This window comes from Microsporum canis, genomic scaffold (assembly GCF_000151145.1).
Source record: "Microsporum canis CBS 113480 supercont1.2 genomic scaffold, whole genome shotgun sequence".
In the NCBI taxonomy this organism is placed as follows: Eukaryota; Fungi; Ascomycota; class Eurotiomycetes; order Onygenales; family Arthrodermataceae; genus Microsporum; species Microsporum canis.
In genome coordinates, this window is record NW_003299168.1 from 339540 (window position 1) to 367334 (window position 27795).

At 46.1% G+C, this 27795-nt stretch overlaps 10 protein-coding genes and 1 non-coding gene across 11 annotated transcripts; 6 read left to right on the forward strand and 5 right to left on the reverse strand.

Moving 5' to 3' along the window:
* Positions 1 to 912: 912 nt before the first annotated feature.
* On the forward strand, positions 913 to 2925 carry MCYG_01559 (aorsin; the record flags this gene model as incomplete). The annotated part of the gene is made up of 1 exon (XM_002848579.1): positions 913 to 2925. One exon carries the CDS (start codon positions 913 to 915, stop codon positions 2923 to 2925), a length of 2013 nt encoding a protein of 670 aa, XP_002848625.1.
* Positions 2926 to 3382: 457 nt separating this feature from the next.
* Positions 3383 to 4053, reverse strand: MCYG_01560 (uncharacterized protein; the record flags this gene model as incomplete). The annotated part of the gene is made up of 2 exons (XM_002848580.1): positions 3383 to 3892; positions 3943 to 4053. 2 exons carry the CDS (start codon positions 4051 to 4053, stop codon positions 3383 to 3385), a joined length of 621 nt encoding a protein of 206 aa, XP_002848626.1.
* Positions 4054 to 5429: 1376 nt separating this feature from the next.
* MCYG_01561 (pfs) lies at positions 5430 to 10197 on the forward strand (the record flags this gene model as incomplete). The annotated part of the gene is made up of 5 exons (XM_002848581.1): positions 5430 to 6414; positions 6443 to 8629; positions 8762 to 9372; positions 9447 to 9474; positions 9623 to 10197. The coding sequence occupies 5 exons, from the start codon at positions 5430 to 5432 to the stop codon at positions 10195 to 10197; spliced, it is 4386 nt and encodes a 1461-aa protein (XP_002848627.1).
* Positions 10198 to 12085: 1888 nt separating this feature from the next.
* On the forward strand, positions 12086 to 14045 carry MCYG_01562 (neutral amino acid permease; the record flags this gene model as incomplete). The annotated part of the gene is made up of 6 exons (XM_002848582.1): positions 12086 to 12322; positions 12437 to 12579; positions 12640 to 12766; positions 12821 to 13777; positions 13834 to 13875; positions 13941 to 14045. The coding sequence occupies 6 exons, from the start codon at positions 12086 to 12088 to the stop codon at positions 14043 to 14045; spliced, it is 1611 nt and encodes a 536-aa protein (XP_002848628.1).
* Positions 14046 to 14325: 280 nt separating this feature from the next.
* MCYG_01563 (aminomethyltransferase) lies at positions 14326 to 15864 on the forward strand (the record flags this gene model as incomplete). The annotated part of the gene is made up of 2 exons (XM_002848583.1): positions 14326 to 14714; positions 14802 to 15864. 2 exons carry the CDS (start codon positions 14326 to 14328, stop codon positions 15862 to 15864), a joined length of 1452 nt encoding a protein of 483 aa, XP_002848629.1.
* A 686-nt stretch (positions 15865 to 16550) lies between these two features.
* MCYG_01564 (adenylyl-sulfate kinase) lies at positions 16551 to 17670 on the reverse strand (the record flags this gene model as incomplete). The annotated part of the gene is made up of 2 exons (XM_002848584.1): positions 16551 to 17607; positions 17663 to 17670. 2 exons carry the CDS (start codon positions 17668 to 17670, stop codon positions 16551 to 16553), a joined length of 1065 nt encoding a protein of 354 aa, XP_002848630.1.
* Positions 17671 to 19068: 1398 nt separating this feature from the next.
* Positions 19069 to 20585, reverse strand: MCYG_01565 (vacuolar ATP synthase subunit C 1-A; the record flags this gene model as incomplete). Its single annotated transcript, XM_002848585.1, has 5 exons — positions 19069 to 19263; positions 19327 to 19819; positions 19878 to 19969; positions 20026 to 20120; positions 20193 to 20585. 5 exons carry the CDS (start codon positions 20488 to 20490, stop codon positions 19069 to 19071), a joined length of 1173 nt encoding a protein of 390 aa, XP_002848631.1.
* A 393-nt stretch (positions 20586 to 20978) lies between these two features.
* On the reverse strand, positions 20979 to 22035 carry MCYG_01566 (thioesterase family protein; the record flags this gene model as incomplete). The annotated part of the gene is made up of 3 exons (XM_002848586.1): positions 20979 to 21008; positions 21069 to 21808; positions 21912 to 22035. The coding sequence occupies 3 exons, from the start codon at positions 22033 to 22035 to the stop codon at positions 20979 to 20981; spliced, it is 894 nt and encodes a 297-aa protein (XP_002848632.1).
* A 400-nt stretch (positions 22036 to 22435) lies between these two features.
* MCYG_10520 lies at positions 22436 to 22533 on the forward strand. Its single transcript has one exon. It is a non-coding gene; the product is annotated as a tRNA-Arg (tRNA).
* Positions 22534 to 22610: 77 nt separating this feature from the next.
* MCYG_01567 (succinyl-CoA ligase alpha-chain) lies at positions 22611 to 25155 on the reverse strand (the record flags this gene model as incomplete). Its single annotated transcript, XM_002848587.1, has 9 exons — positions 22611 to 22700; positions 22774 to 23066; positions 23225 to 23813; positions 23869 to 24076; positions 24130 to 24512; positions 24561 to 24704; positions 24758 to 24871; positions 24925 to 24932; positions 24990 to 25155. 9 exons carry the CDS (start codon positions 25153 to 25155, stop codon positions 22611 to 22613), a joined length of 1995 nt encoding a protein of 664 aa, XP_002848633.1.
* Positions 25156 to 25960: 805 nt separating this feature from the next.
* On the forward strand, positions 25961 to 26591 carry MCYG_01568 (conserved hypothetical protein; the record flags this gene model as incomplete). The annotated part of the gene is made up of 3 exons (XM_002848588.1): positions 25961 to 25979; positions 26008 to 26051; positions 26109 to 26591. The coding sequence occupies 3 exons, from the start codon at positions 25961 to 25963 to the stop codon at positions 26589 to 26591; spliced, it is 546 nt and encodes a 181-aa protein (XP_002848634.1).
* Positions 26592 to 27795: the final 1204 nt, after the last annotated feature.

Consider the following 27795-nt stretch of genomic DNA (forward strand, 5'->3'; position numbering starts at 1 on the left):
TTTGTTTTAGCAAAGATTAGGCTATTTTGTTGAGATGTTCTTGCAACAATTGAGGATAGGATGCCTTTTCACTTTTTCTTACAGTGTCTAGGAATATTTCTATACATCTCAAGAAGATTAGCTAGAACTACATCCGCTTTTGAATCGAATATAAGGAAGAGTGCTTATGCAGTTGCTCCGTATCTCAAATTAGTGGTCTTTTTCTTTACACAGTATTTACCATATTGTATAATACGGTAGGTCAACACCTTTCTGATACCAAGTGTGTCAAAGAGGCAAAAAGGCCTTAGATATCTGTAAGATAGTATCGTACCCTAGACACGTATCATGTGTGATCGGACAAAGACTCATGAGTTTGATGTAGTATTTAACTAGATACTAGGCTGTAGTTAAAGTTTAATAGTCAAACGGTAACTAAAATGCATATGGAGATAATTTTCACTATTAAACCCACCCGAGTTGAGCGAATGTATATTCTTCCGGTTAGACACCTTGCTTATAGTAGGGTCCCTTAATATCCCTAGTCTCTAAGACTCCAATATGTATTATCAGCAAGGTTAACCGATTTGCGAAGTTGGTAGTCATCTCTGATTAAACGTGGAGTGATATCTAGGTTAGGTTCGGACCTCGGGATCCCTTAACCTTAGTTAACCAGTTATAGGAGGCCCAGGTTAGAGTTTGTTATATAATGTCAGAATCCGCCATTCGGCCAAAAAGGCGAGCCTGGTTATATATGACATATATAACTACCTCTGTTATCACCAATGTAGTCTCCATAGTCCATGTATCGCATCATATTCTATATCTACGATAGTTGCATTTGATACTTCTTCTCTCCTATAGACAACTAAACTAGATACAACTTTTTATTATATTACAAAACCTTTTACAAAGGCAGTTCGAGTTACCAATATGTCTACGATGATTTTTATGTACTTCATTTACATCGTCCTCTACGCATCGGGAATTGCAGCCAACCTTAGCTACCACGTCCATGAAAAACGATCCATTCCTGTCTGGTGGCAAAGAGTGTCTCGTATAGATCCCCATGCTTTTCTCCCGCTGACGATCGCATTGGCTCAGCAAAACCTAGAACATGCCGAAGACTACCTTCTCAGCGTGTCTGATCCAAGCTCGCCTCAGTATGCTCAATATTGGACGGCTGAAGCTGTTGCGGCGAAGTTTGCGCCAAGCGAGCCCACCGCAAGAAAAGTGATGAGCTGGCTCAATCAATCCGGTATTGCTCCCGCTGGGGTTCGCAGATCCAAAAGTGGTGGGGAACTTTACATGAATATAACAGCTCAGGAGGCAGAGAAGCTGCTTCATACAACTTTCTACATCTATAAGCACCAACTGACCAACAAAACCTTGGCAATATGCGAAAAATACAGCGTCGCTACATTCGTTGAGAAGTATGTTGACTTTATCACCACTACGGAGCAATTTCACCATGGGCTGCGGCGCCGAAGCTTCCAAGATCCAGAACCGAGGATGCCATCTGGAAAATCGCCCGGCCACTATGTAGAGCTCGCGGATGACAGTTTTCCTTTTCCTTACCTTTCTTTTGGTTCATCAGTTGGTCTTCTCAAGAACAAGATATTATCTGATTCCTTACCATCTAATTGCGACAAACTCATAACGCCCGACTGCCTACGCGCACTCTACCACATCCCCGTCAGAAATACCTCGCATCCGGACAATTCTCTTGGGATTATTGAATTTACATGGGTAGGGTATCTGGAGAGTGATCTGGATAAATTCTTTAACATTTTCCAACCATCAATGGTTGGTAATCGACCAAAATTTGAGTCTATTGATGGCGGATTTATCCAAACCCTGGTCCCTAGCTTTGCATTTAATGGAGAGGCCGATCTCGATATCGAATATGCCATGGCATTGACACACCCACTTAATATAACAAATTACCAGGTTGGAGACATATGGAGCTTGGGCAACATGAACAACTTTCTCGCTTCTCTCGACTCTACCTATTGCTCAGCGGTCGATCCGGTGTATGACCCAATCTATCCTGATCCTACTCCGGCTAACCCCCCTCTACCCAGTGGGTATAACTCTTCGGACTGTGGTACACATAAACCTACCAAAGTGATCTCAATATCATATGCATACGAGGAGGGTGAATTTAGTCCTGCTTATGAGCGTCGCCAGTGTCTGGAATATCTCAAACTTGGTCTCCAGGGTGTTACCGTTGTCTTTGCGTCTGGCGACCACGGTACCGCTACAAGAGATGGGATGTGCGGGAATACAGTTATAGACAGCAACCAGATCTCTGATCATGAGCCTAGTTATGTACCTACTTTTCCATCGACATGCCCATATGTAACTTCTGTTGGCGGCACTCAGGTACCAGCCAACGGTAGTGTTCTTGATGCTGAAGTTGCATTCGACACCATCATAACTAGTTCAGACGGCAATGTTAGCTCACGCCTTACCTCCGCGGGTGGCTTCAGCAACGTCTTCGCTGTCCCTGGTTATCAAGCTACGGCTACTAGAGACTATCTACAGCGTCTTCAAAACAAATATACCCTCCCCGTCAACCTAAACGTGACTGGATTTGGGAGTGGCCGTGGTTTTCCAGATGTAGCGGCCAACGCGGCCGCGTATGCTACTGCTGTGAATGGGAAACTAGTGAAAGTATATGGGACATCAGCATCAGCCCCTGTCTTTGCCTCGGTCATTGCGTGGATTAACGATGCTCGATTGAATATGGGGAAACAACCAGTGGGCTTTGTAAACCCAGTGTTATATGCAAATCCTCAAGTCCTGAACGATGTGGCCAAGGGATCAAATTACGATTGTGCTAATCTACCGGCTTATCACGCGTCTTCTGGGTGGGATCCGGTGACGGGGTTGGGGACGCCAAACTTCGATCGTATGCTTGATCTTTTTCTACAGTTGTCTTGAGGGAATATATAAAGGTACTTATATAGCAGAAGATAGAAGATCTACTCTTACGGGGTGGCGAGGTTAAAAGAGATCTCCAACATCGCATTATAGGGGTGGGCATAGTTACGGTGTAGTCCGCCATACTATGTACTATGAAACTGGCGCTGGAGGTACTTAAAAAGCATTTGATGCGCCTTTGTCATAAGTGATTATGTTTGTTATTCTTTAGCAACTAGGTTTAAATAGAATAAGATACCAATTACCTACAGCTAAGCGAGATACTAAATATGCTTCCAATGTGTGACTCCTTGGCTGCTCTTCATATTCTACCTCCAGTGACGACGCCCGTAGGCATCTTTCTCGCTTGCAGCTATCCCTATGTATTACGATGAGTTCTTCCCTCCCATTTTGTGCGCTGAGTAGCTACTGATCAATGATCACACTAAGCCAGCGTCTTAAATCCAAGGTGCAATCTTCACTGGCTTTTGCTCTGCTGAAGCTCCTGACGTCTCTTTTCAACATCTGCAGCCTCCTTCTCCATTACCTTCCGGTCATATACTTCATCCGCCCGCAATATTGTTTCCGTCCAGCTAATCTCGGCTTCTTGCAAGGCAATCCTTATCCGTAAGTCAGCATAAAAGACCTCGTGGAACATTCGATAATCGGCATCTTCCTCCCTTACGCTAATATATCCTACCCGGCATACCTTATTGTCGATTGAATTCTGATCGAGGATTGTAAATGTTCTCATGGCGAAGCACTCACGCTGGCGCTTCCACTCCTTTGTCGCCCAGTCTCGGACCTGTTTATCCGTCCAGTTCAGAAAGGGAGACTCGAAGTCTGGCATTGGCTTGCGGGAGCCGTGGGTGATTGAGTCCAGATCGGTGGTTTGGAGAATACACGGGGACGCACCGGGGTCGACAATATCCGGTGCAAGGAGATCGATTATGCCTGCGTATGACTCGTCTATGAACTCATTAAGAATCTAGGTAAGTGAGCAGAGAATGAACAGGTACGCTTATGTCTATAACATACCTCTGGGGGTATTTTGGCAGTACAAAAAACAGGATACATCATGGCATAGTTGGCAACCAGGTCGTCAATGTTACCGTACTTTTGCTCCTCCTGCCGCTGCCTTTCGCTCATTTTCCTTGTTGTCACTGGCATCGAGTCAAATGAAAGAGGGCGTCACATTGGTAACTATCAGAACCGCCAGGTTCCTTTCCCCATAGTGAGCAGAGTAATCTTTTTAATAGGAGTACGGGTGGCGTCTACGGTTACATCATGCCTCTATCATAGCTGATGCGATGTCATGGCATCGCAGTCTTATGCAAATGGTTAATGGTTCTTCCACGGGGCTAGTATTTTGCGGATAATAAATTTCCCGCTACGTCACATGTGCTTACTTAAGCTCCTACTTTACGTCCATCTTTACACCTTCCAGCATCCAACAACCTCCAACCAACTACACAACTTCATTCCCAAGATCATACGCGTCAAAATAAGGCCAAATTCTGTGTAAAGGAAACGCAGTTGGAGTTGTAAGTTTAGCAGCGCTTCTATTGGAGAATCTTACACTGGAGTGCCCTAGCAAAGAATCCAGCACATGGTATACCTGCCTTTTCCGGGAAATAGGTTGGAGTTCAATTTATTATATTCTCAGCGTTGCTATCACCTCAGTTACGACAGCAGGTTCATCTGAATTCTCAGGTTCTACCTAATACTCCGACATGCGTATACAATGCCTTCACCTCGTAATCAGTAACGATGCAGAACACAATTTAACCCAGCCTACGAAATTTTAGCTAAAGTGGGTGTAAACCGATCAGCGAGACCCAAACCATGCGCTTGATGTCGATATCCGCAACGGGGACGGAACGTACGGTACACATTACTTGGTCCGTTTTGACGACTTTACAGAATAAGGTTGCCACGTCACACATCCCTAGCCCCAAGATTAGGTCAGATTATGGGGGTGATCTTGGGACGTTTTGGATAACCGACGCAGGTATCTGCCTGAGGTGAGCAAGAGCTTCTACATACATTGCATTAGTGCTGAGGGTAAAACCACTTGTCAGTTAACCCATTCGCTAGTCCCCAAAGAAACAATAAATAAATGGCTATGCATCGCCTAAATAGGGAGAGGTTAGGCCACTTAATGGTAAGCCGTTATGATAGGGATATGCCCAAACCTCCTTAGATTCCTGGAGTATTCGTTTACAATAATTGGCTGTTAATGGTAACCCTTGTTCGATTTTGATTCGGGCCGCATCTGCCCTTTCAATGAGATGACGGCAAGCAGCAGCTCAACAGCAGTCAATTGGCCCCCAGTGGAACTCAAAATGGGCTGTCAATCTCGGCGGCTAAACCTTTAGTCGTTCATCCTGCCTCTCTGCTCAAAGAGCCGAAAGAAAACACAAGCGAAGGCGAGTTCAACTTGCTTTATACGGAATACTCTATTTGTTATTTTTTACTTCTCAACGTGCAGTACCCTTATACCAAACATTTGAGAACTCCTGAAAATGGCGAACGACTGGTGGAGCGAGTTCTCCAACAATCTAGCTACTGATCTAGCGCCGCTCATTTCGCTATTCGGAGAGGCACCTACGAAACAATACCTGAGTGAATGTTTGAACATGACAGATATCATCATCTTTTCGATGGCACCTTTGGGCATCATAACTATAGTCGTATCAGCAATCCGTGTCTGTGGAACACCATCCCTCAGAGCCTTCATCGGACGAGCTCAAGAGGGAGCTGGCAATGCTGAAGCCGAGCTTTGCTCGTCTACCAGTCGAGAAGTCTGTGAGCTTTATAACAACGGAGGCATCGCCCGGGTTTTTGGCCGCCCAAAGCTTCTAGAAATTGTTCTCGACCCGAACGCCACAAATGACGACTTTTATCAAAAAGGACCCAATGCTCAAGCCACCGCTGGAATTTACTCCTTTAAAGATTACCTGAAAAAGGATAAACAAGAGTGGGAAGAAATCGGCAAACCCGCCAGAGATGAAGAGAAAGAGTCTATGTCAGATGATGCCGATACAGAGCGAGACTTTGCAATAAATCCAAATCTTTCCCTAAACGTAGGGATAAAACAAGGCACAAGGCTTTGGTTTACCGCAGCTGCTATACTTGGGATTCTTCTGCAGTCAAGTGTACTGGTCTGGGCTGCTATTGCTAGGTATAAATTTAATGATGTGAAAAAAGACCTACAAGACGCCTATGCCGTTCCGTTGACTGTTATTGGCACCTTTTTCTTATGCTCTGGAGCTGCTCTTTGCGCGTCTTTGATTGAAAGCAGCACCAAGGAGCGAGTTTTTACAAGGAAAATCAAGAAAGATGGATCAAAAGAGCGCTCTGCGTCCCAAGTGTACTGGGTCCAACCAGGCACTCAGTTTGTCGGCGATCAGGCGTTCGACTCATTTGCATACACCCACCCAAAAGGTGGATTCACCCCGATACATCACCTCCTGGAAGATAGGGAAGAACGAACGCAATGGGATCTGGGTGTGGAGTGGTATCACTTGTACATCAGTCGGTTTCTTACTACAATTTCTCGGCCTCAGAGCCTGTCATTCGTCTGTGGCAGTTGCCCAGCTGGGAGTCACTCTTGTGATGAGTGTGGTGCGCTCCATGCTCCGCGCAAATAGGATAAGCGAGGAGGAAGTTTCTCTAGCACATAAACCTGACCTTTACAAGGGGCATGAGCTGGATTGGCTCGCACTTAATCTTGGATCTGAACCTAAACCAAATGATGCTGAGCCTGAATTCAAACCGGAGTGGACAGTTTCACCCGCTCCATACCATACAGCAGATATCTCCGAAATAGGATGGAAACTGCTTGGCCCGACCTCCTCCATGGGGAACCAGCCCTTTCCAGATGAACGCACCGAGTTTAGGAGGATGTTTGTGGTTCATGCCGGCAATTGTATATTATCTGGCTTTCGGTTAGACCGCGGTGAATCCATAAGACAACAAGGTAACACCAGCGAATACCAGCAGCCTGAAGATTGGTGGGATTCCTGCTTGGAGGTAGACAAAGCATGGCAATCTAATATTAAATTGGTACCGGAAAGATGGCGAGCTGCTGTTCAATCAAAATTGGCCCTAGACAAAGTCACGGGGGTGCAGGATGGATTTGCAAAGGCCTTTATGTATAGAGCTCGGCTTGCCCGGTTGAGTGATGGTTGGGATGAGAAACTTGTCAGTGTCCGAAACGCCGCACGAATATTGGCGATGGCTATTGAGTCCACAATGCACGTAATCTCTACCACCGATATCCGCTTGGAGAAAGGATGGAGCTCGGCGTTTACTTTGTTCTGGGCGATCCAGTGTAATTTGGGAGAAGACAATACCAATGGAAACATATACCTCTCACTGACTCGTGAAATTGATAAAAACGGGCACTCTGGAGGAGTATGGCGCGTCAATGAATCTGAACTGGAAGCTGTCCTTGGTTTGTGGTTATGGTCACTTCGAAGTATGGGCACAAAGATGCAGACACCTTTAAAGCGTATACTTTCGGTAAAACCGCATTCTGCTACCGGGAAAGACCCCACGGCTGACTTTAACCTCTGGCGTGAGGGTGGAAGCTCTAGCATAGAGGAAACGGATATCGAACTGAACCAACAAACACGCCCGCTCTTTGGCCGGAATAATGTTCTTTTAAAGTACCATACAAGCTGTACAGTTTTGGAGATTGCAGCTGACACAAGATCATTGCCAATCATGTGTGCTCAGGAAATCTATTCCTTATTTTTCTCCTCAATAGTACATGCCATCAAGTCTATCGGTGGAAAAACAGATGTTCAAAGGAGTGACGGTATCGGCCTTGCAAATACAAATATCTCCAAAATTCAAAATTCTTTCATGGAAAGCGGTTTGGGGTCAGTAGGAGATGCTTTTACATGTATATTCCCCGCTCTCATACTTCAAGGAAAATTACCTTTGATTATAGAGGCCTTGTCTACTGCTAAGGAAGCGGCAGATATATACATAAGTGAAGAGAGGTGGGAAGAAGCCGAAAAACTACTATCGTGGGCACTGTCCCATAGCCAACAGCCCAAGATGACCTCGAAAGAAGAAAAATATCAGACAAAGGAAGAGCTGCTCAACCACCAGCGCCTTCTGACACTCTCCTTGTGCGAGTGTTACCGCAAAGCTATGCTAAGTGGGGAAATCGAATTTTGCCTAAACGGTATCATTACGATTCTCAACAAATCTACTCTTAATGAGCTGGAAAAAATCTTATTAATTGCAAGAGACAATCCTAAACAGGAAGAGATTACGGAATTAGGAGGACGGTCGGACAGAAGGGGAAATGAAGACGGAAAGGCCCCTTTCACTCTTGCCGACGTAGTCAACTCCTATGGCATAGCTGTCATCCGCATTGTCTATTCTAAGTTTAGAGATAGGGTGGGGGGCTTCGAAAGCCGGATAGAAACGTTAAGGTCAATGCTAAACGATCGAGGGAAGCCAGTTCAAAACATTAGCCTCGAAAATGTTGATCATAACACAACAACCAGAAGCAAACAGAAAGGAATCCTCCTCTTCCAGGCAATTCGTGATTATCAGTTAGATGATACGTTATATCTTCTAGATAAAGAGTCTGCCATTGAAGATGGGGTAAGAGGAGGGAAATCTCTTTCATTTGCGACACAGCATGGTTGGAGTCCCGTTGTTAAATCTCTAGTAGACTACGGGGCTGCCTTTGAATGGAACGGTACAGACAATCGCAGCGCAATATCATATGCTGTAGAGAGGGGAGATATCAACTCATGTGATTATCTTCTAGCGAAAGGAGCGCTTCCAAATATTGCTGATAGATTTCACCGAATGCCTTTATTCTATGCAGCAAGTTATGGGCATGTCACCATTATGAAAAAACTTCTAAACGATAGAAGGGTTGATCCAAAATTGAAAGATAACGATGGTAAGACGCCACTATCTATCGCGGCAGAGAATGGGCATAGAGAGGCTGTTGAACTATTACTATCTATTGAAGGAGTGGAAGTTGAATTTCTGGATAATCATTTAAGGTCACCCCTTTCCTTGGCCGCAATGAATGGACACAGCGATGTTGTTAATTTACTATTGACCGAACAAGGGGTAATAGTAGACTCCACAGATGATATTTCAAGGACGCCACTATCCTATGCGGCGGGGAATGGCCATATTAGTGTGGTGAGGTTCCTACTAGCAGACAGAAGGATTAGGCCAAATTTAACGGACAAAGACGGCAAATCAGCATTATCTTGGGCTGCATGCAACGGGCATGACGAAGTGGTAAAATTACTACTATCCTACAAAGAGATAGAGCCAGATAGTAGAGATACTATGGGAAGAACACCATTTTTTAACGCAGCACAGTCCGGGCACTATAAAGTGGTTGAAATCTTGGGGAAGGAAAAGGGAGTAGATGTGAATTCAAGTGATATCCTGGATGATGTGCCGCTCTTTTTGGCGGTAAAAAGAAAAGATAAGAAAATGATTGAAACATTAGGGAACATAGGAAGAGTGAACATGAATTTAAAGGATAGAAATGGGTTAACTGTACTACAAAGTGCAGTAAGGCTTGAGAATGAGGAGATGGTTAGAATTCTGGTAGATATAGAAGGAGTGGATGTGGGCATCGCAGATGAAAGAGGGAATACAGCACTAATATTGGCGATAAGGAGGAAAAATAAGTCAATAGTTAAACTATTGGCAGATACAGGGAGACTGGACTTGAATGCAGAAGGCCCCATCGATAATACACCACTCTGCTGGGCAGCAAAAATGCAGGATCGAGAGGTGGCTGAATTACTTATAAATGACTATGGTGTGGACATAAACGCAGGAGGTAATGATGGGAATCCACTGGTACAAGCAGCGGAGCACTGCGACCTTCAGATGATGAAACTGCTACTCTCCAGGGAAGAAATAAAGGTGGATATACCAGATGATGAAGGCCTTACAGCACTGCTACTTTCGGTTGCGCGTACAAGGCATCCTGATTCTTTCGAAGCAACTAGGTTGCTTCTTGAGAAGGGGGCAAATGTAAATGCCAAAACAATCATTGGATGGACTTCTTTTCATATGGCGGCAGCCCAGGGTGTTAGACGAATGTTTGATATGGTATTTACAGCGGAAGGATTGGAATTGAACCCAGAAACAAGTGATGGACTCACCCCATTAGATTTTGCTTTAAATCATGGAAGAGTTGAGATTGCTGAGTTAATGAAGAAAAAAGGTTGCAGACCCGGCTACGGAAAGAAGGAAGTACCCGCAGAAGATGAATCATCTATATAACTTTTACAAACGAATATGTGGATACAAAAGAGATATTTATATCTAACTCGAGGAATATTTATCTCCTAGCCAACGTACCTTTCAACGCACTTTCAAGTTTGAAGGCTGACAAACAAAATTGATACTGCGGAAAGCTAAATCTTCGACTTCAATAGTCAAAATTAAGTAAACGTATGATAATTGTAAATGGAGGCTCACGTATTCATTAGCCTACACTCACCGCCCACTTTTACATCTTTATTCTCTTTATTGTTATTTTAATCTATACCGATAGTATAAACGTGCTCTCTAGCACCGCTATCTCCCTTAATAATTCCCTCCCAAGTATCTACCCTTTGCCTACCATGTACTCGGGATAGTCTACGCCACTACAGAAGAGAGTGGCTAAATGTTGCTATAATTTTCTCCCTCGGTTACTACACTATACTGCGACTCAGCTCACTTTATTCCTGCATAATTATTCTAATTACTTCCTTTTGAATCTGGCGTTCATCCCTGCGGCATCATTTCTAGTCATTGCCTTCTCGCAGGCGCTATTAGGTGCTGATTTTGTTGACTTATAGTCCACTTTGGCCCAGATAATTGGCAAGGTCCCTTCTCTTCCCCGCTGCAGGCCTCATTGCAGTTCCCTAGCAGATTGCTTGGACAAGCTTTATTCGGTAGCCGCATGCGTAGATACTATTGTGGCCTTCGTGATATTAAGGTGAATACGTCTAATAACGGGTGGGTAGGATAATTGTAAGGGTAGAGTAGCTGTTTATCCAAAAGAGAGGATGTGATAGCATAGGCTGCGAAAAGAATCCGGGTGTCATTGCGTGCAGGGGCTAGGAACGCCTATATCACGCTGAAAAAGGGTGCAGTTGTTTCAAAGATACAATCGGTGATGAAATGGTGTAGAGACTAAGATAGGGGACCCGGTGGCTATTATATATTTCCGAATGAGTTGGGGAACTGCGCCTTCTAGTCTTGTACAATGGTAGTGATTCCAAAAGAGATAAGACACAGTGGACAAGAGCTATTAAAAAGGACTACCAAACGCCATCATTGCTCTTTTACACATATAGAGGTGACGTATGCAGTTAAGACGGAGGTCCAAGAAGGAAATATGGTTCCGAAATAATAAATATACGCTTGCTAGGTGCATAAGTGATTGAAACCACCCAGCCATTATATCTAATGCGGTCAAGTGAAAAATTACGTATTAGGGTGGAAGGTATATTCTTCGTACGCAGGATCAGCCGAGCAGATATCAACTAAGCGGGCGCATTAGCATAACACTTGGGCATTCGATACTGTGGTGATAATAAACTACTTGGTCAAGATGTTAAGCTTCTCTGGGCTGGGCGCTTGGCGCTTGAGAAACGGGGACGCCGTCATGCTAAACCGACTTCGGTTAATATGACATCATCGAGTTGCATGTCAAGTTTATGCCAAGCCGGAATCCTATTCTTATGTAACAACTCGAAGGATGCAACGGATACGCTAACACCATAAAATATGCCTGAGGAGATTGAGATGTGGGTGGGAGGCAAGGCCGTGTCCACTGTTTACAGGGATTTAGGTTTTTCTCTTCCGCCTTAATACTGCATATACGACGTCATGTTGGAGCGAGGGGATAGCCGTCTCCATTTATATAATCTGATGGATATTCCACTTGAATTCTTTTCACATATATATATTTCAGTAACCTAGAAATCCCGATATTTATACCTCTAGAAAGGCAGACGCTCAAACCTAATACCTCCAACACCCGGACTCTCTGAAAACAGAAAGTGCACCCTTCAGTTATATTTAAGAAATAGACGTACATGTCATCAGTCGATCGAAGAATTGCCGCTACCGCTCTTCCTGCTCCCGTACGCTGGAAGCGTTCTATCAGATCTATTAAATGGCGCTAGATCTTGAACATGGTGTCGGCAAAGATCTGACAATGGTCGATACTTCTCCGTTACCTACACATGGAAGCAAAGCCTCTCAAAATATAACTCGCGGCGGCTATGAAGGAGTTATTGAAGATGAAACCTTCAGCACAGAAGACGACACCAGCTCCGCCATGAGCGTGAGCAAGCAGGTTGAAATGGAAGCGGACCATGCTATAAAGTATAGGACTTGCAGCTGGCAGAAGGTTAGTTCAATTTTGAACTCCCTTCCTTGCCGTTTCCACGATAATCATACCATACAATTATCCACCTTTTACCCATATGGTCAGACTGCTAATCGCAGTGTGCGTATGGATTAGACTGCAGCACTGCTCTTTTCAGAGTACATCTGCTTAGCCATTATGTCATTTCCATATTCCTACTCGGTCCTTGGTCTGGTTCCGGGTTTGATACTTACGGTTGTGGTCGCTGGCATGGTACTATATACTTCTTTGATCATTTGGTGAGTGCTATTCATAAGAGAAGACGAAGACGGTTATACTAACCACTGAATCCTTTAAAGGAAATACTGTCTTCGCCATCCAGACGTACGGGACATCTGTGACATCGGTCAGCGGCTATTCTGGGGCTCTAGGGCAGCTTGGTACCTCACGGCCATAATGTTTCTCCTCAACAATACCTTCATCCAAGTTTGTCCTCCTTTCCAAGTCCTTCAATCCTTTACCACTAATGTATCTTTGTAGGCCTTGCATTGCTTAGTAGGTGCTCAGTACTTAAACACGATGACGAACCACAGCGCCTGTACCGTTCTATTCGTTGCAGTGACGGCTATCATATCTTTCTTTTGCTCCATCCCAAGAACTTTCAACACACTCTCCAAACTTGCGACCCTGTCGGCTTTTTTCACATTTATTTCAGTGCTCCTCTCGATGGTATTTGCCGGTCTTGAGGCCCATCCGGCCAAGTATAACCCTGACCCCAGCCATAAAGGCCCTGATGGCAAGATAATGGGGGGTGAGCCTATTGTAACGGCTTTTCCTCTTCCTGGAACGACCTTTATGGCGGGTATGACAGCTTTCTTGAACATCAGCTACACCTTCATTGGCCAAATCACGCTTCCAAGCTTCATCGCAGAGATGCGAAACCCGAAAGATTTCAGCAAAGCGCTTTGGGCGGTCACTATTGCTGAGATAATTGTGTTCAGTATCGTGGGTGCGGTGGTTTATGTCTTCACCGGCACTCAATACATGACTGCACCAGCATTTGGTTCTCTCAGCAACGAAATTTACAAAAAGATTGCATTCTCATTCATGGTACCTACACTGATTTTCCTCGGGGTCCTCTACGCGTCGGTTTCTGCACGGTTTATCTTTTTCCGCCTATTTGACAACACCCGTCACAAGACAGATCACACGCTGGTGGGCTGGTCTGCGTGGGCTGGTATCTTGGCAGTGGTTTGGATACTAGCATTCATTGTTGCAGAAGTGATTCCATTCTTCACCGACCTTCTGTCCATAATGAGCTCACTCTTTGACTCTTTCTTTGGGTTTATTTTTTGGGGAGTGGCCTATCTACGAATGCAATCGGAAGACGAGGCGGCAAAACCAGAAAAACCCCGTACCATGAGAGGATGGATCGGATGGGGTGTGAATATCTTCCTTATCGGAGTTGGATTGTTATTCCTTGGTCCTGGAACTTATGTGAGTCGATTCAATCGCAGTACTTGAAGCTGACAAACAACTAACAACCCAACTAGGCGTCTGTTGATAGTGTTATACTCAACTACCAAAGTGGAAAGGTTGGTAGCGCATTTTCCTGTAAGGACAATGGATTATAAAGGTTCCTGGGATTCTTTTTCTATAGTCAAGGCTGGTTGTTCGCGGAGCCAAGAATTATGGGGTATTTGGCATATTGTTTCTCTTTGTGAAATCATATAAATGGAGGATCTCTGCTTTCAATAAAGGGTAATTAAATGCAAAAGATGATTGAAGGAAGAGTTGGAGGACGTTAGGAGTTCTGGTGTCTTTGAAGTGAGATCAAGATGAAAAGTTTTGTTTATGTCTGGAAATAAAAAGTCCCGTGACCTGTTCATTAGGTAATCGGCCGAAAAAGGCTCTTAGCCGGCGTATCTCCACGTGACCGGCTATAAAAAAGTTCCCCGTCACTTTTCCGAACGTTCTCCGACTTCATTCTTGTTGCCGAACTTCGTCTTGCACATATTCTTGAAGGTCGGATACCAATGTTCGCGATGAAACCAGTCGCAAGAGTACCTCAATTCGCCAGAGGTGGCTTCCTCCCATCCAGAGTGAGCTCCAGATGCTGGAATGGAGCTATCTACGGCGCTCAATTGAGTCGGCATTACCGTCAGGTTCACGGAGCTCCGACTGTGAGATGCCGGCAGCCATTGAGTACCAACCTTGTAGCAGGAAAACTATCGGGCTTGAGATATGCTTCCAGCTCTTCTACGGCTGAATCAGATATCAAGAAAACGCAGTTCTATGACTTCCATATTGAGCATAAAGGGAAGATGGTCCCGTTCGCGGGGTATTCTATGCCCCTACAATACGGCGACCTGAGCCATGTTGAGAGTCACAAGTGGACCCGAGAGAAGTCCAGTTTGTTTGACGTGAGCCACATGTAAGTATATTAGAATCAACTTACTATTAGTGCTCGTTTGTTCTGTTGATTTCTTACAGTGGAATACTAACCTGAGTGATTCACTAGGGTACAACATCACATTATCGGGCCCGGCGCACGAGATCTATTGATGAAGATTACTCCTGCCTCCCTTGACTCGCTAAAGGATAACCATTCTACCCTCTCTTGCCTTTTGGATGAGAGTACTGGCGGAATTGTCGATGACACTGTGGTCACCCGACTTGGACCCGAGTCTTTCTACTTTGTGACAAACGCTGGCCGACGCAAGGAAGACCTGGAGTTTCTGACCAAGGAAATTGAGGCTTTCAGAAACACTCAGGATCCCTCCAAGCGTGACTCGATCATAAGCTGGTCTATCCTCGACAGCAGGGCTCTAATCGCCCTTCAGGGCCCCGCAAGTGCGAACGCACTGCAATCCCTGATCAAGAAAGAAACTTCCGCCGAGACTGACCTGTCAACTCTCTACTTTGGTCAATGTCGTCAGCTCCATTTAACCTTCCCCGACGGATCAAGTACTCCATCACGCCTCCTGATTTCTAGAACGGGTTACACTGGCGAAGATGGATTTGAAATCTCTATTCCCACTGAACAAGATGCCAATCTACCTCGCCGCGTAGCCGAACTTCTCATTTCCAACCCAGATGTCAAACTCGCAGGTCTAGCTGCTCGCGATTCTCTCCGCTTGGAAGCTGGGATGTGCCTCTACGGCCATGACATATCTCTCGCTGAGACCCCACCCGTTGCTGGTCTTGGTTGGGTCGTTGGCAAAGACCGACGGGACCCATCGTCCCCATTATCCAAGTTCAACGGGGCTTCCACTATCCTCCCACAGCTCGCCTCCCCCGCCAAGACACTCACTCGACGACGAGTAGGCTTTACCGTTGAAGACGGCGCACCTGCTCGTGAGGGAGCAGTCATTGTCGACCTCGCAGATGGTAAGACCGAAGTTGGAGTGGTAACCTCTGGCCTCCCCAGTCCAACTCTCGGCGGCAAGAACATCGCCATGGGATACATTAAACAAGGGCTGCACAAGAAGGGAACGGAAGTTGGTATTCTTGTCCGCAAGAAGCTCCGCAAAGCCACCGTCACCCCTATGCCATGGATTGAATCCAAGTTTTACAGGGGTTAAGTATAGACCATTTTTTTCTCTTTTGCTCTGTCTGTTTAACTGTTTTATAACTTTGTTCCTCACTTCTTTTGCGACAGTAAATCTAGCGAGCTGGTACGGAAAATAAGACACCTAATTCCCTATCATTTTTTTCTTGTCTTTAATCAGTTTTCATGTATAGAAAACAGCTCGGTAAGCTGATAGGAATTCCGTAGTCTCTGTGCAGATCAATCATATCATGCAGGCTGACCGTCACCGCCACCACAATATATTCTATAAGCAGTCAAATAGAGTAATACTCATTTCCCTAACATTTGTCAATATCTGCTGGTATATGATACTATTGGTATTCGGCACTTCATCTGATTGAGGGAAACGTTGCACGTCGTAATAATTAAAGCTGTGCTTAGTCCACGCGGCGATTGAGTAGATAATATAGCAAATTTCTAGTAGATTAGCTCGTGATAAATGGATCTTCTGTGTATATTCTCTCCACATCCGTATTAAAGAGGAAGACTGTAGATTCAATAATTACATGCAATGCTTGTTCTAGAAGTTCGTTTCAGATACAACTAGTATAAAATAAAATCCAAATCTATCTATATTCGCAACTCATGACAATTCCATACCCTAAAGGCCTGGGAGGATATCTTAACAAACGACGAGGGAAAGAGGGCGATGAAAACGTGAGAAATGAGATAAGCAGCCTAATTAGCGGTTTTTGTGTCTTCTGCTTCTGCTTTCGCGGCTCTGGCGGCTTGGGCACCCTTAAAGGCCTTGATAACCCCATCAGCTTTGAAGGCTTTAAGTTGGGCGGCCTGGAGAACCTTAGCAGCTTCGGCAGCTTCAGCAGCCGTGGCATTTTTGAGGGCTTCGGCAACTTCGGCGGCTTTGACAGCTTCGGCAGCTTTGGCGCTCGCTTCTTCGGCGGCAGTTGCAGCTTCAGCAGCCTTGGCAGCTGTGGCCGTTGCGGCGGCTTCGGCGGCTTTAAGAGCCTCCGCGCTTTCGGCCTGCTCTTTAACAAGTCGAGCTTCCTTCAAAGCCTGGCCGGCCTCCACGAGCTTGGCAGACTCAGCTTTCGCGGTCTCAATATCTGGTGGACTATCGAGTAATCCTCTCTTTTCGAGGTACTCAATAATGGTCTTAACGGCATCCGGGATCTCCATACTGTTATCATTTTTGATGTGTAATTCGGGATTTTCAGGGGGTTCATATCCTGAACCAGATTTCCCTCCTTGTGGTTTCGTGCTGGTACTGCTTACACCAGTGAAATTTTGGATCAATCCTTTATCTGCCATTCCATAGAGCCCCTTAATGTCTCTGTCCATAGCGACCTCAAGTGGAACATCTATGTAAACCTCAATGAATGGCAGAGGAGTTTCTCCACTTTCTTTCTCAGCTGGTGAGAGGTCGTGTAGTTTACGAGCGGCATCTCTGTCTGCTGCGTATGGCGAAATGAAGGAAGTGATAGCAATAGCACCACTGTCGGCGAAGAGCTTGGCGACCTCGCCGATACGTCGAATGTTTTCCGTTCGATCTTGCGGTGTGAAACCTAGGCCTTTATTGAGACCGGCGCGGATGTTATCTCCATCAAGTCGGAAAGCGGCGAGTTTACGCTTCTCGACGAGCTCGTGCTCCAGCGCAACGGCGATAGTAGACTTTCCAGAACCAGAAATACCGGTGAACCAAAGAGTGAATCCATGCTGACCACGGGCTGCTGCACGAGTCAGACGAGTCAAGTCGGAGTCGTGCTGAACGATGTTACTGCGAAGAGTTAGCTTCTCTGTTACTATTCTATTAAAACCTGTGTTCCACTTACTCGGCCATTATGACTGAATGTTGTGATTCCTAGGTTGTTTGACAGTGGACGTGAACGAGGTATGAAGAATGAAAATATTCTCCTTCCAGAGCCGGAGATGTCGAGATTTATATCAGCCTGGTTCCTCGAGATGTGGGGGGGATAAACTCGGCGACGGGTAGTAAGGGGGGGATCCCGGTTCCCGGGGTAAGATTACAAGACGATTGACCGCAAGAACAACGGTTCAGATCGGGTCCTGAATAGTTCGTGCATCGGCTGAAGATAAGAAGCGCAGCACGTTGCAGAGTTTGGTAGATGAAACGCCCCTCCAAGGGTTCGTTCGGAACCATGGAACTCAACAGCGATAAGTTTTCTTTCCCTCAACCAAATTAGCATCTGAGTTATGGCCCGATATATGTATCCGAATACCAGTATGCTGTCTGTCAATCGATTCTTCATTGCTTCGCCTACAAAGTAGACATCTTCAGGGTATCGCCATCATCATTCTTCAACGCTGGGGGTCGATAACAAAGATCCCGACTCGGCATACCGTCTTGTAACCTGTGTAACCTTGTTACAGGCTGAAACTGTTCCTTCATCGCTCCCCGTATATAAGCTGTCGTATATGTGGCCAATTTGCTCTCAAAAGCCGTCTAGCCAAGTGAGTTATTAATTCATATGGCCCTGGACCCAAATATTTCTAAGCATCCTGATTGCCTGCCTGGGCATTGGCTCCGCCGAGCGATGGAGCTAGGGAAGTACATAAATTCTAGACCCATAGGTTTGCTAATCATGAACCTGCCTCTGCCACGGCTGATTGGCCGTGATTGGCGATGATCTTGGTGACAGCCAAACGTGTTTCGCCTGAAGATATGTCGGTCAGCGGCTCAGTTTGAGGATCAGATAACAGCTTTCTGACAAGGAGGGGACTATACCCTATATCGACTTTCGATTTGTGGAGTCTTCTGCTCTCAATCTGTTTTATCCTGCTCTTGGATAAAACGACCATCTTTCTAGTTGCTCTATCCTTGATGAGGTTTTTGTAACCGGATTGGACTATCAAAACCCGGTACCAAGTATATTCAACTATATCGAGCCATTTGCTATTTGCTGGGGGTTCTGGTTCTTTGCCAGGACCTGTGGTTGAGCGGTTCTTTTACCATAGATAAAAAGGTGGATTATCCGGAGGCGGGAAAAAAAGTACGGAGTACAACAATCTTCGTCCGTCCAATAATAAAATAAAACGAGGTAAGAAAATAGCAAAACTGCTGGTTATTATTAACCACCTTTCATCCAATTCTAATGTCTGCGGTCAAAAGAGCCTAAAAATTCCACACAAATAACGTAAAAATACCCCATAGGAGTAAAGATATGTAGACCAAAGTAAAAAGAATAACAAAGTAGTATATACTGTGAGCCCAAGATAACTACTCAACCTCGAACTCATAATATACAAAAGCTGTATATTCGGCAGCCGTGTCGGGAACACCCACTTGTTGCATCTCGTTCGGATCGTCCTTCCGAACCCGACCCTTCTTGTCCCGAGTAAACGCATTACCACCCAGGTAAGAATACGCCGAGTCGAGTGTATCCTTGATCTTTTTAGCGTTTTTACCCGTGCTCTAGTTGAAGGCTGTTAGTTTAATACATATAAAGAAATCCAGTGCAAAAAGATGAAGTCGTACCTTGATCAAGACGGATGTAAAGTCCAGCGGCAACCCGTACCTCAGTACAGTCTCAACGAACATTCTCAGCGCAAGAATGTGTACCCATACCATCACAGCTTCACCCCATCCTGTCTTTCCAAGCCTCAAAGCTTCACCCCACAGCCTCTTAGCGTCACCGGCAACTTGATCGATCTCTTTACGCTCCTCTTCTCCTCCGTCTTCGACGTACTTGTATTCTCTTGGCGTCCATCGGTTCTCACGGCACTTGTGGATGAATTCGGCACTGTGCTTCTTGAATGTTGTCACGCCATAAAGAGTATAGTCTTCATCAGAGGCTATCAGTACAGAAGATCGTGGCACGACCATAGGTGAAAGTGTTTCATAGACACGTAGGAAATCCTTAGCATCTCGGCTAGGGAGCGCAATGAGGTGAGTTTCTAGGTACTCAGAGTCTTGCACCAGGAGGCTAGGATCGACAACTGAGGCAAGTGATTTGGTGGAGAGATTTCCTCTACAGAAGACGTGAGTATCAAGTCTGATGATATACGGAAGTTGTAGGGATGACAAACGTTTGCTTTCGTTGTAGACCAGCCAGGTTCGACTTTACACCGTTGTACTGGGTGAATTTTGCTCGTACATCATTATCAATACTCGTGATTTCCTGGGAGATATATTAGCTATCATTGAGCTCTTGCATAGATAACTTCGGCAAAATACCTTCTGTAGCAAATCAATCAACTCCGCCAACGACTTGTCAGCTCTGTATTTGACCTTATTCCACGAAAAGGACTGCAAGTATTGATCCAACGGCCCTTATTTCATCCTTATCAGCCAAAACTTCTCGAATAATACCCCACTCGTCCAATGTGAAGGGAGCAACGCACTCTCATTAACCATCTTCATTCTCGATATCTGCGCCTCATCGCCTTCCAGCACGCTCGAAAGCACATCTCCCACCTTGCTAACGACATTCTCACAGAGACCTTCTACTTTACCCAATTCATCTGCCTGTTGCACCAAGGCATCTAGCGTCCCGATCTTGAACTCCGGTACGGTAAAGGGAGCTACATTGCCGTTATCCGCGACTGTTGAGCGTATGGTTTCCAGAGTATCGTCGCGGTGGTGTGAAGGGGAGATGGAATTTGGCAGCGAAAGGAGGATGTATCTTGCTTGCTTGGACATGGTGACGTTTGAAACGAGGTGTTCGGTGTGGCGGTTATACAGCTGCGAGTGCGGTCATAAGGTAGGCTAGGGGGATATATGAATGCTCGTTTTGTAGATGCCGTCCGTCCTTCGGCCAGGGAAGAGCTGGTTGAGTAGTGGGAGGTGGTGATGATAGTCTGTTATGTTGTTAGATGGATTTAAGGTGAAAGAGCTGCGGCCAAAGGACCAATAAGGCTTCGAGCCTGGCTCCACCACGACTATCAAGCAAGTTCTACATATTAAACTGAAGGGAAGGATGATATTATTTATTATTCACAGATATAATGCATGTATTGGTATTAAACAAGTCTAAGTGGCATAAATCTATCTTCGCCGAGGTACCAACATCTAACACAAGTATAGGCATATCTTTCAAACATAAGACCGTACAGAAAAGAAGGTAAATAAAGACGAGTCGCCGGCGAATATCTAAGTGTATATATGCAAAAAGGACATGAACTAGTTGATCAGGTAACCTTGTAAAGGCGGGGGATGAGCTGTCAAGAATAATATTAGCATAAGAACATGGGGAAAGAGGGTAAGTCAACCGAACATACCGCAGCATTTTTCGGCTCTATGAACAAGGCCTTTGCCTCAACATACTTTGTAGGCTCAGAGCCATCATCAGGCAGACTCTCAATCCAGCCCTCAACCCACGCCTTGCGCCCATCGACCTTGGTTGTCTTCGCTCGCATGACGAAGAACGAGCCTGCCGGTGCAGGACTACGGTAGTCAATATTCAAATTGGCCGTAACACCAACCTTGTTCGGCAAAACGGAGAAACACGTTCTTGCCAGCCCCTCGTCAAGTAAAGTAGCCAACAGTCCACCGTGGACTATACCGGGGTGGCCACTGAGGTCGGAGCCAAGGTAGAATATCGAGACGAATGAGCTGCCGTCCTCCGTGTTCCATGCGAATGGCGGTACGACAATGCGGCCGGGTCCTGAGAGAGTGCCACCCGTTAAGCTGTGCGAGCGCAGTTCAGCAGGGTATTTCATGTGTGGTCGAGATTCGGTGTATCTGGGGTCTGCTCTTAGAGAAACAGATAGGGGATGTGTGTTGATGAAGTCATTGATCTCCTTGGACACCTCGTCCGGCGGCGTGTAGAGGGAGTTGGTCTCCTCATCAGACGGTATAGAGACGATGGAGGAATGCATTTTGAAAACGTCCGGGTTGGTTATTATGCCGAGAAAGAAAGAGCTGATGGCTATGGCCGAGAAACCAAGTATACGACCAAACAGAGACCGTTTTCTATATGTCGGAGGAGGAGGTTCTTGAAAGGCACTCTGGCTCTGAGCTGAGGAAGCAGAGGTAAGTATTCATATATAAATATAGATATAGCAAAGTTTTCCGGCATAGAAATGCGCCGGTGCCCAGGGAGACTATACGTCAACACTAACCAGACGAATAAGACCTAGCTGGAGCCCGGAGCAACCTGACAGAAGCAGGTACCCGCCGAAGCAGCTGGTATCTTGAAGGCGACATGGAATAGTTATGCCTTATTCCGATTGCCATACGAGCCATGTTGAGCGCGGAAGGCCGGGAGAGCCGCGATTCCAGCATTGCCGCAGAAATTGAGCTTATCCACTAATCCCCAACGTCTCCAGGCAGCAGCTTTTAGCTAGGAACTAATTAATGCTGGTAACGATGCTGGTTCACTTGAGTAAATGATTCCGCCGGCCCACCGCAAAAAACTGGTTGGTTATTAGTTAAGCTGGCTGGAGATGCCGAGGTCCGCGGCGAGTCCGAGACTTTCACTCAACGTTTTCATAGAACAAACTCACACGCACACACACTCTCTCTCTATGTATATGTATAATATACGGAGTACTTATGTATCCGTGTTTCGATGGTGATATCGGGAGATGGTGAGGCGAAGCGGCCAAGGTAAGAGGCGGGAGAGGGCGCCCCCTTACTTAGCGTAGAGGGGCTGGCAGAAGGGTAATGCGTAGCTCTCCTACTTTAATTCACAGCGAGTAGTAAGCTAAGCTAAGATTGTGGGTTCGAGTCCCACGTCCCTCGTTTTTTTGCTCATTTTTTATACTCTCTATCTACCGTTTTATATTTTAGGAGTTATATCTATGATGGTGATGGATTGTCTATCGAGATTCCTGGGATAAACTGATGGCTTTCTTTGCTGCGTGCTCAAAAGAGTCAAAGGCATGGAGGGGAAGGCCGCTCTCCGCTATCTAGACCAACATCAGTACAGCTCCATAGACATAAAGGGATGCAAGGAGCATAAAGAAGAAAAGAGAGACAGACCATCTTTTGACCAAGCTGCTCGTTTGTTCCTCTTAGCCTGACTACAACAGGCACTTTCATACCCAGGTCGCGGAAGGCCATGATGATACCCTCGGCGATCATATCACATCGCGTCAGGCCTCCGAAGATGTTCACGAAGATGCTCTTTACTCGTGTGTCAGATAGGATGACACGGAAGGATGACTTGACTGTTTCTGCGGTGGCCTTGCCGCCTGTGTCGAGGAAGTTGGCGCAGCTTCCGCCGTGGAGGGTGAGGGCGTCGACAGTATTCATCGCTAGGCCGGCACCGTTTACTATAACGTGTCAGTGCATCAAGGCATATATTATAACAGGTTGACTATTGCCTACCCAGTGTCCCTATATGGCCTTCTCCAGGAAGACTATTATCCGTCTGTTAGTGTTTGATGTCCGATATACATCACAAGGTAGACATACGTGATATAGACTATACCGTCTTTCTCTGCCTCGACTTCAGCTGGCACCTCGTCTGCCTTATTTCTCAGTGCGTGGATATCACCTTGTCTGCCTGAGCTACGGTATGCAGCGTCATCGAACCCGAACCGCGCATCAAGAACATGTACATCATTTGTGTCTTGTGTCAGCCTGACTTTCACCTCCAGAAGGAAGGCTTCCTTGGATACGAAGATGTTCATCAGCTTGTGCAATAGATCTTCCAATGATTTGGTAGCTGATGGATGATATTTGGCAAAGTCGAGGGTATCCGCTATAGATGCAATGTCGAAATTGCGAGTGTGATAGTTGAATGGAAACTTGTGAGTGTTGCCATTTGCACCACTGCTGATATTTATGCAGGGGCCGCATGATTTACGATCTATGGCGAGAGCAAGGGTGAATTCAGCCGGCCCCTTGGAGCTGGGGATGGAGATATTCTGCTCTTTCAATAAGTTGAATGCATCAGAAGATTTGATGTATAAACTTCTCCTTTGAGATGATGAGAATCTATGCGGTTGAGGGGTTATTGGATTTCTTCTGGAAAAGGTGTGATATGACGCTCGTTGCTGAATGGTCCTAGATGATATCTGCATTCTATTCATCAGCCGGTATTCGATTGAGTTATAAAAAAGGAAGACATACCGATATAGACCTTCTACCCGCACCAGCCAACAACGTCTTCATACCCTCGCCAAATTTCTCAGGATGGTCGACCATAACCACGCCGGCGGACTGCAATGCCCGTATCTTCGTTCTGGCATCTGGCTCCCCTGCTCCCGTCCACGCACCTGCATGGCCCATCACCCGTCCCGGCGGAGCTTCAATACCGCCGACCAGTGCCATTATCGGTCTATACCGTGTATTAGCCATGTCCTATATGCTAGGAAATAGATAGATGCATACTTTGCCTCTGCATTCCTGCTTCTATACCTGGTAATCCACTCTGCAGCCTCCATCTCCGCCTCACCCCCTATTTCGCCAACAATGATAATGCCATGCGTATCATCATCATGCTCAAACACCCTTAGCGCATCCACAAAGTCAGTACCGGCAAGAACATCACCACCCATACCGATGCACAGACTCTGCCCTAACCCAGCCCTCGTCGTAGAGGCAACAGTCTCATAGCCGAGTGTGCCTGACTTGGCCACAATCCCAACATTCCCCGGAGCAAAGCATGGAAGGGGTTGGAAGCCAATTCGACATTTCCCAATGGCTGATATGATTCCCGGGCAGTTTGGGCCGACGAGGCGTGATTTAGACTGTGTTTTGAGCATGGAGTGTATCTATGATACCGTCAGTAATGAGAAGTGAGGTACTTGTATATGACAGACCCTTAGCATGTCGTGGATGGGGACATGTTCTGCAACAGCAACGATAAGGGGGATCTCTGCCTCGAGAGCTTCTTCTATAGCTTTGGCCGTTTGGTTTCCGGGTACATATACTGCCGAAGCATCTGGTCTTGTCGTCTCTTGTGCCTGTTGGTATTGTCAGCTCGTGCATCGTGGCATATATAAATATAATAACTTACTACCCGAACAGACGGGAAGATGGGAAGTCCCAGATGTTCACCCTCAACACCAGGCTTTACTCCTCCCACAATCTTCGTTCCCCATGCAAGTGATTCCTTGACGTTGGCCGTCGCCTATGCTCTGGATCAGCCACTGCATGTAGATACCGTAGAGGTGACTTCTGTACCTGTTTACCTATAAACATGTTAGTCCTAACCAGTTATCTAGATGAGAAACCCAAACAGAACGCACCGGTAAACCCCTGGAAGAGAACTCTGGTATGAGATCCTATCTTGAGATTCGGCAACGTATCTTCATAGGACTGGCATCTTGTCGAGAATCTGTGAAGTGTCGAGCAGGACAGACGCTGAAAGGGCCGACGGACAGCACTGAGACCGTGTCTCCAGCCGAGGGCCATCTTGAAGCTTGATAAGTCGAATAGCTACGGCAGATACTCTCAACATAAATACATGCAGAGCCAGCCACGAAAAAAGAGCAGACACTCGGTAAAAGCAAACATGATACTACCCGGATAAAAGTGTGGAAGATGAAACCCCACAGGCTCAACTTCTTCCACTAGTAAAGAGATAAACCGCACTCTTGCACTGGAGACAGTCCGGTATGTTATCTAGATAAAAGAGCATCAGAAGCAGGGCTCCAAGGCCGAGGTAGTACTGATAATAGCATCTCTACAGCCAAAAAAACGAGTATATTGCTTTTGAACCTGCCGGCTCTCTGCGGTGACAAGACTCCATCCTGGCCAATAACTGTTGAAGCTTGCAGCCATCAAGATGCAAAAAGATGAAGCTCTTCTTCACAAGTCACTGACATGGATGCTGCAGGCGACCCTTGAGACTTCTGCAGGGCTTCTCATTCCCCCCTTTTTCTATGGTCTTACGGCTGTGCAATGATATTAACTAATGCTTGCTAGTCAAAATACGTGTGCCTAGGATGACATCAGAGTATCTTAAGTAGTTAACTTCTTATCTTATGGTTGATAGTGAGTGAGCAACACTGCAGGACGGTGAAGAGAAGTGAAGGACAGGAAGAGGACAGAGATATAGAGTGACAGCTGGGTGGAAGGAAAAGTCTCACTATATAAACATCTTCAACTCTCTCTTTTGTCTTCTTCTCTTCTTCTCCTTTTTCTCTAGCAACTCCCACTTCACCAAGCCTGTATCTTCCGACTTCCGCCATCAAGATATATAAAAAGCAGCGTAAAGATGGCCGAAAGTCGTCCAGGTTAGTCTCTCATCTTCTCTATAACAAGTCCATCACGCGTTATACCCTGAGACTAGCTTTATGGCGGAAGATGTAAGCTGTAGCTAACAAGGGAGAACAGCTTCTAGTACCAACTCTTCTCCCGGCCAGCCCACTGCCACTCCCCGCGGTGGTGTCCGACTGAACAAGATCGCTGAATCATGGGAAGATGAAGACCTCTCCTCCGAAGAAGAGGAAGAAGAACAAGACAGCGACGCTGAGACTACCATCACCGCACCGCGCAGCTACTCTCCCGCACTCTCCGTTGATTCTCAGGCTCCTCCCCTTCAGCATGGAATCCGCGCGCCACCGCCAACCCCGAATATCTCCCGCCAGTCTAGCTGCCGTTCTACCACCAGCAACGCCTCACACGCCTCGTCTACCTACTCCAAACGCCCGGAGAAGCAGGCTGCTGTCGCCAACAGGATGATTGCCAGCGCCTTGGGGGTGCGTGCACCAAGATCTGAGGCACAGAAAGCCTACGACCGCACCGTGATTTCAAATGAGAAGAAACGCCGTGAGAAGGAGAAACTTGCTGAGGAGCAGAAGCGTGAGGAGGCTGAGAAGGCAAAGGCTGCCATCTGGGATTCCTAAGTGCCACATATCAATCATGACATCACTTGTGGCAGCAAAGGGTGCTTCTTCTTTTTTCACCTTCTTTTTCTTTTTAAGCCATTCAATCACCATCTTGATAGATGGTTTTTCTTACTTCACTCTCCCGCATGTACTTTAATGATAAACACGAAGCATCGCTGCAAAAGCAATCATACCACTGGTTCAATTGACATCCTTGAAGCTTACGGTAAATTCTTAACAAGGGCCTGGCTACAACTTGTTGTACACGGACTTGAAGATGCATATGGAAGGCCACGATCAGAATCTATTATATTCAAGATTGAGCTTCTCTCCATGGAAGCTAGATAGACCAGGAAGAAAGAACGAGGTAAAACCACCCTCCCCAGGAAAAAAGGATATTGTTTAGAGAGAGGGAACAAGATACCTCCTAAGTGGTGGGAAAATATATACATGAAGTAGAACAACAAAAAAGATGTATAACGAGGATAAGTGAATGGTAAACTGTCCTTGACGCCATGCAGATTTATTAAAAACAGCAAGCAACTCAGCGTATAATGAAACAAACGTAAAGAAGGGAGGGCAGAAGGTGAGGAAGTGAGCGTTCATAGGACCAAGGGGTCGGCTTGGACTCTGCCTAGTAAGACCCATGCTGGGAACTCTCAGCAACGTGGAAGCGAGTGGGTGTGGAGAAAAGGAAGAAGGACCCGGAGGATTCTAATCTGAGGTGAGAGGTGAAGAAAGGAGGCCTGAGGGCGATGAATCCAGAGATGGTAATGTTGAAAACTAACGAGCTTAGCTGTAACCGTCCAGGAAAAAAAAAAAGAATATTAAGATGAGATTAATATGCTATGGCCCCGATGCCATTTTATTTGCTCTTAAGAGGAAAGAAGGAAAGAATGCAGAATGGGTAATATGAGGAAGTAGACGTATGAAAGGCCGTGGAACAAGCAGTGCATCATTTAGGTTCACTTCTTGCTCGTAATGCTATGTGCTGATTGTTTTTGAAAGGGACAAGAACTTATCATCTCCTTTCTTCAGGTGAGCCCGATGCCGGACGAGTGTGGGAAAACTCAGGAGTCAAGTCTGGATTCTGGCTTGGCGGCACTTTGCTCGTGTGCGAGTAGTCGGTGATAATAGGGTCATCTTCTCGTGTGCCGGGATGAACCTCGATGCCTTCCTGCTGGTCAAGGCCGGAGTATCGCCCGGTACCCGAGAATTGTGG